At 37.4% G+C, this 7,147-nt stretch overlaps 1 protein-coding gene across 4 annotated transcripts in view; it reads right to left on the reverse strand.

The window, feature by feature from the left end:
• Positions 1–1,073: 1,073 nt before the first annotated feature.
• The window catches only part of LOC103725886 (aldo-keto reductase family 1 member C13), a 24,402-nt gene continuing 18,328 nt past the window's right edge, over positions 1,074–7,147 (reverse strand). For all 4 annotated transcript variants that reach the window (XM_008823228.3, XM_017795637.2, XM_017795636.2 and 1 more), the window contains 4 exons: positions 5,670–5,779; positions 5,248–5,413; positions 2,682–2,764; positions 1,074–1,344 (listed from right to left, as the gene is read on the reverse strand). In XM_008823228.3, the coding sequence (XP_008821450.1) occupies positions 1,302–1,344; positions 2,682–2,764; positions 5,248–5,413; positions 5,670–5,779 (402 nt within the window). In that variant the 3' untranslated portion in view covers positions 1,074–1,301. The remainder of the gene's footprint in view (positions 1,345–2,681; positions 2,765–5,247; positions 5,414–5,669; positions 5,780–7,147) is intronic.

The following is a 7,147-nucleotide window of genomic DNA, read 5'->3' on the forward strand; positions in this document are numbered from 1 at the left end:
CCTGTAATAAAGCACACGGGGGAGGGCAGATTCCTATTTACTGTCCTCATTCTTCTCTTATCTCATCCCTTCCACAGTTTAAGGTTCTTAGCAGCCATCTCATTGGTAGCAAATTTTAAATTTTTATTGTCATCACAGAACCATTGGATCACAGCAAAAAGGCAATTTACTGCAGGGGACCATTTGTTAGTAAAAGAAGAAGGAGGAGGAGGAGGAGGAAGACAAATCCCTGTAAAAGTCCCTATCTGAGAGAACAAAGAGAAAATTTCTATGAAGGGGGAAAAAATAAGCTGGATGGCTCTAGCTAGTTGGGCCCTCATTCTAACCAGAAACCTGTCACCCATATCTTACTGGTAAAAACACACGGAGAAGGAGAAAACAAAGATTAAAATCCTTCTTTTCCTTGATTTTTTCCATCAGGCTCTACATCACCACCATAAGCCCCAGCCCTCCCGGGAGCTTTAGCTCTGTCAGTTCCAAACCTCCCCTCCACTTGAGAACTTTTCTCTCTGTGCAATGTGTATAGTACATGTTTCTCTTTATTCCTATGAAGTTTGTTACCTGTTGTTACTTTCTGTTGTGTCTGAGAATTTTCCTGCCTTTTGGTTCTTTGAATGGTGGAAAACATGAACCCAGTCAAAACCCCTAAACAGGAACACTTCCTTCTTGGGAATGTCTCTTCTGATTTATCTTGCCAGGCTGGTTCACCTGTCACCTCATTGGCCAGCTCTGTCTCCAGAATGCCTTGTTCCCTATTCCCAGGACTCAAGTTCTGAGTTGCTGGGAGGGAACCCTGTCATTGTTGGTCAGTCTTTTCCAGAATGCCTCAGTTTCCACACTCAGAATCATAGACTATCTGCAATGTTTCCTTAGCTTTCAGGCCAGAAGAGTACCAACTCATAAGCACCTGCTGACTGGTATTTCCCTAGAGCCTAAGATTTCTACTCAATTCATCCCTAATGTGACTTCAAAATGAAATTATTGTTTCCTAAAACCATCCACAGATTTCCATACAAATCAACTTTTAGACATAAGGACTCTCAAGGAAACACACCAGCAGGCAGCAGAGATGATACCAAAGAAGGATCTTTATGGAAAACAATATTATTTTTATTTCAAAACATTATAAAAATGTAATGCCTACTACTCCAGGCTGGTGGGCAGAGATGTAGCTGAATGTAAGCTGCTGATCAGCTTGGATTGACCAGTGGTGATGTGACCAGTCAGCAGCCTCTGGGACAGCTCCCACATCATTTTCCAAGCAGAGACTTCAAACAGAAGTCATGACACCAGACTCCATGTCAAAATTCATCAGAGAATGGATATTCAGGATGACCAGAGCCACTAAAATGGAAAATAAACATGAATAAATACTGACACTGAAATACATTTCTGCAGTAGCAAAGGCAGGAATCTACAATGCTTCCATACATGTTAAGTTAATCATTTTGTTTCCTGACAATTTTCAGAACCTGCTGTTCTAATTTTCATTAAAATTGACTACAGGGAAAATGTTTTTAGGATAACATAACTAAAATTTTCAAATTAAATTCCCTTGCCTAGAAGAGAACACACAGTGTCAAATATACATCTTCCTCCTCCCTTAGTTTCATCAGTGAATCTACCAAAGCTTAGAAGGGGGAAAAATATTCTCTTATTCATTATCTCAATGCAAGTCCAAATGTTAATCAAGAAAATAATTTGGAGAGCAGACCTTGTAGGTAAAACATTCACTTCCATTTTATAACATTAATTATTTCTGCACTGACCATCATACACAGCATGCTGTGTTAGATTCAGATAATGAAATAATATCGTTAATAATACAGACTTCCATGTCCAAGGGGCTTATCATATAGTTTGTAGGACTCTATGCTTATTTAAAAAATTTTTTATTGTATTGATTTTGTTCCATGTGTATTACTGTTTTGCCTGTATGTATGTAAGTGTACCCATGAGTACAACATCCATGGAGGCCAGAAGAGGGTACTGGATCCCCTGGAACATTAGCCTCCATATGGGTGCTGGGAACTGAACCCAGGTCCTCCTCAAGAGCAGCCAGTGCTCTTAACAGCTGAGCCATCTTCCCAGCCCTGAAGATCTCTAGACTTTTAACATCAATACAAAATAAAATAATTTGCAAGGATTACTGAATGCTTGCCATTCTCACTCGTTGTACTGTGTTTCTGTCCTTCATTTTTCTCTACTAACGAAAATAATATTACCAGGGATAATATTTGTGCCAGGTTTTTGTAATGTATAATATTACAAATTGTCTACCCACTTTCAGAAATTATTACATTTCCTTTTGTTATGAGTTGAAATTCCAATAGATGAAGATTATGTATTCATTATTTGTCTTTATTCAAAAAATATGTACAATATCAGATATTGTAACTGTAGAGCATTAAGGAAGAGCAAAGACTTGGAATGACTATGAATTCCTTCAATAACAGGGCTTCTCTGTGAATATTCTTCCCCTGGATATAAATCTCTTTCCACACAAACTTGATCCTTAGCATTGAGATGTTCATAACTCAGAAACTCAAAATCAAATGTTATATAACCTATCAATGGCAGATTTCACAAAATTAATGCAATGTTTGGATTTTGAATAAACATTTACTGAAAGGGAGGGAGTTAAAATAAATTGAGGCAGCATATTCATCAGAGTGACTTACAATGGAGCAGGAGCATATCTGAAATTCTTGTTAAGGCCATCTAGAACTTTCATGTCTTCTGAAGGCAACTCGAATTGAAACACCTATCACATAATTAGAAAGGTCTCAGGATACATGGACTGAACATTTGAAGATATTAAAAATACAAATGAATCAGATTTAATTGTACAAAAGCAATTTGTGACAGAGCAACAAGGAACTTAAATGTGAACAGTGTTTTATCAACATAATTTAAGGCAAAACCTGAAAATATTAATTTTATGATTTCCAAAGGAAAAAGGATTTTGTTTGAAGAGGATCTCAGTGGCTGAAGTTGGGATACTTTAAACATAGAAAATATTTTCACTAACTGCTAAAATATTGACATATAGATCATTAAGTCCTTGGTTATATACCAAATACAGTGATAAAGAGAAAGAAAGGAAAGGAAAGGAAGGGAGGAAGGGAAGAAAAGAGAAAGAGCTTAACGTGTCAGCAGTCTAATGACAGGAAATGTTTGGAAGGCTATTTAAATACATTAAAAGGCTACCTAAGTTTGAAAACTTCACATCACAATTTTGGATTAAAATTCTTAATATCTCAAAAAGTTAGTTCTCCCTAAATTGATGAACAAGTTTAGTACCTTATTAAAGACTTAGAAACTTAAACACTGAAAGAAATGATCAAAATTTTATATATAAGCATTATCCATCCAGAATAGTCATGGTATTCTTAAACAGGAGAAGAGGGAATCAAAATGATTGGCACTTTGTTCAGCAAGACTGATTTTCCAACGTAATTCCAGGAGAAGGGATGAGTAAGACAATTGAAGAGAATTCATGAATGCAATTATTCTCTCCGGAAACACTGCACAGCCGTTTAGAAAACTACATATTTAAATTTTAATTTCACATAATTTTAAAAACTTCATTTCAATTCAAGAAGAATTTGGAAAGAATGCTTTTAATAATAAAGCATATACTCTCCCTTCCCAACAAGGAAAAGGACATGACCCTTAACCACGAAGTAAAGGAATGAAGGAACAGGACTAAGAGAAACTTTTCCTCATGAAAGTATAGCAAAGAGAAAATGAAAACACAGAATTTGGTATTTATCAACAAATACATTTGTATTTGCAAGATAATTAACATGGAGAATACGTAAATGTGGCACATTGACCACAACCGTCACTTCCCAGAATCCATTAATTCCATTAACTACCAGGGAATTTCTATTTTCATCCTAGCCACTCCCTGCTGGTCTAGAAGCTACAATATTTCCTCGTCCCTTTAATTTTGACTCCTTTTTCTATTTTTGAATGTGGGCATGTGTGTATGTACATACACATGTGTGCTCATGCTTATGAAGGCCTAGATTGATGTCAAGAATCATCCTCCATCTTTTCCACCTTATTTAATGAGGCAGGGTCCCTCAACCAATCCCAGAGTTCACTGATAGACTAACCACCTTGTTCTGCAGATCCCCTTAGCCTGCCAAGGTTGGGAGAATCATCCTCCATCTTTTCCACCTTATTTAATGAGGCAGGGTCCCTCAATCAATCCCAGAGTTCAGTGATAGACTAACCACCTTGTTCTGCAGATCCCCTTAGCCTGCCAAGGTTGGAATCGCAGGTGTGCCCCCTGGCATTTTATGTGAAGTTTTTCATTCCAACTTCAGTTTTCATGATTGCTTAGCAAGAGCTTTAACATCTAGCAATCTCCTCAGCCACTTGGATTCTTAACTTGGATTAACCTCTAGAATTTAGCAGAAGAAATGATATGCCAATTATTTGCCTAAGTTAGTCTTACCAAGTATCTACTCGCTGCATTGATGCAGGGCTATGTGAGGTAAAACCTGGTCCAGCTAGCTAATGGATAAAAGTTATTTGAAGCTAAAGAACCTGAAGCAACAGTCCACTCAATAACCTGGTGCAGAGAGGCCTCATCAGCTTCCAAATATACATGAGTTCCATGAACACACCTGAATGACCTCAACTTAGACACATGACTCTGAGTTCAGGATGAGCTGTAGAAAAATTTCAAACTACAGAACCATGAGCTAAATAAATACTCTTTATATTAATCCTCTACATTGAGACCTGTTTATCTTGCACTAATATAGGTAATGATACAATAAAGGTCTCATAGTTGAAAATAAAAGCTCAACAGCCTAGGTGAATAGGCAAGACAGGAATACTCCCTTAAGTGAAAAAGCTATTTATATGTGTGTATATATGTATAACATGTATATATAATTATTAAAATATGCAAGTATGCAAGGTAAATACAAAATAAAACCATGAATAATTTGCCATACAAAGGCATCCTTCCCAAAGGTGTATGCAGTGCACATCTGACTTAATGATGAAACCCAGATCTCTGTGCACTCTCTAAATCTAATTCTACCAGGTTAGGCTGCTGCTTGTGTTGTAGATAGGGTTGGACAGAGCATTTCTGAAAGCTCGCCTACACAAGAAATGCTAGGGAGACTGACTTGACCAAAAAATGCCCCGAGAGTTTTCAGGGAAGAAAATAGACGAGAGGTTCTAGGTATGTAAGAGCCTTGATGCCCGCAGCCCCCACTCCACCTGTAGGTTCTCTTTGATCTCATTCTCTTTGTAACTCTGGGCCAGAACCACAATACCACGCTGAAGAAGGAAGCGAAGGGCAATCTGGGCAGGACTTCGTTTGTGCTTTTTTGCTACATCACAAAGAACTGGATCATTCAAGAGAACTGGAGAGCTTGGGTCCACCCTGAAAGAAAAGAGAGAAATGCTCAACTCCAAAGGCTGATAATGTGATTTGGTAGGAGGCATTCAAACACACTGGGGTGCCCACTCTAAACCAGGGATCCTCAGAGTAGTCCCTGGGGATCCCAGGGATCTTCCTGAAAATCAGATTCTTCCCTCTCCCTAAGCCAGGTCACAGTGAACTTCTGAAAATTGAATTTATGTTAATGAAAATATTTCAGCGACATGGGTGTTTAAAGAGACCTCCCTGTGGCCATTACCATCGTTTTGGTCGTTGAGATCCCAGAGCACAGTAAGCAACCAGAACAATGTCCTTTGACTTGCAATAATCCAGCAGTTTGCTCTGGTTGAAATAAAGATGACATTCCACCTGTAGATGGACAGGAGAGGAAGTGATCAGATTACATGAAATGCTAATGTCAACGTAAAGGAGAAATGATAAAAGGAAACTTCCTGAAAAAGACAATGTAGGTGACATTTCTGAATTAACAAGAGCAACCCAATTTGTTTCTTAAGAACTAACTTCACATCTCTATTACTAATATGACTTGAAAAATAATTTTCCTGTGAAAAATCAATTCTATGAGCCAGATCTTGATATAAAATTCTATTTTGCACTACAAAATCAAATAGTAGGGCTGATGAGAAGGCTCAGTCAATAAAGTGCTTGAAAGTCATTTCAGAAATATCATTGCTAAATTTAAATATAGATAGGTTTAGATTATGTAAGGGAAATATTGTTAGTTTCTCTCGATATAAATTTATTCATTCCAGGGAGATATTTTCTGAGGTTTCTGAAGGGGCATACTCCCAGAACCTTCTGTGAACAGGTTCACCAAAATGTTATAGATATGAGGGTTCAGTGGGTTAAGATGCTTGCCACCAATCCTGACAACAAGACTGTACTCCCGGGGATCCACAAGTTGTCCTCTGACGTCCAGACATGCACCATAACACATGCATACATGCATGCACACAAAAAGACAAACAAAAAAAGTAACAGAAAATTTTTAAAGAAAATATTACAGATAGGTATGGAAACATACCTACATAAAATATAGATTCCCCATGGCCCGCTGTCAATAATTGGGATATTGCTTAGGAAATGGGAATATTCTGTATCATAACACCAATTATTATGGTTGTTTGACCAAAATCGTGTCAAGAAATTATTAGTAAACTTAATATTAAATCTATATAAATGTTTTTAAATTTCTATTGGAAAGTCATGATATTATATCATTTTCTAAAAATCAAGGCATTTTACAAACTGTATTTTCTGGGAAGGGAAGGCAGCTAATTGGAAGCTGGATTCACAATAGCTGTTATAGAACCAGCCCAGGTCCCAACAACAGAGGAATGGATGAAGAAAATGTGATTCATATACACAATGGGCTTTTTCCAGCCACAAAGAATGAAGTTGTGGTGTTTGCAGAAAAAAATGATGCAATTGAAGATAATAATATTAAGTCAATTGAGTCAGTGTCAGAAGACAAATACTTGCTCTCTCAGAGAACTGTGAATTCTAGACATCACTGATACTAAAATCCTACGTGTACAAATGACTGGAAAGTAGAAGCGAAGTGTCTAGGAAACAAAGTGATAGCAGAGAGAGAGAGAGAAAGAAGGTAATAGGATGTGTTCAAATCACATTATATACTTGCATGAAAATGACTTTGTGAAATCTGACGGGGGGAGAGAGAGAGAGAGAGAGAGAGAGAGAGAGAGAGAGAGAGAG

Source organism: Nannospalax galili, unplaced genomic scaffold (genome assembly GCF_000622305.1).
Source record: "Nannospalax galili isolate Female #2095 unplaced genomic scaffold, S.galili_v1.0 scaffold989, whole genome shotgun sequence".
Taxonomy (NCBI): domain Eukaryota; kingdom Metazoa; phylum Chordata; class Mammalia; order Rodentia; family Spalacidae; genus Nannospalax; species Nannospalax galili.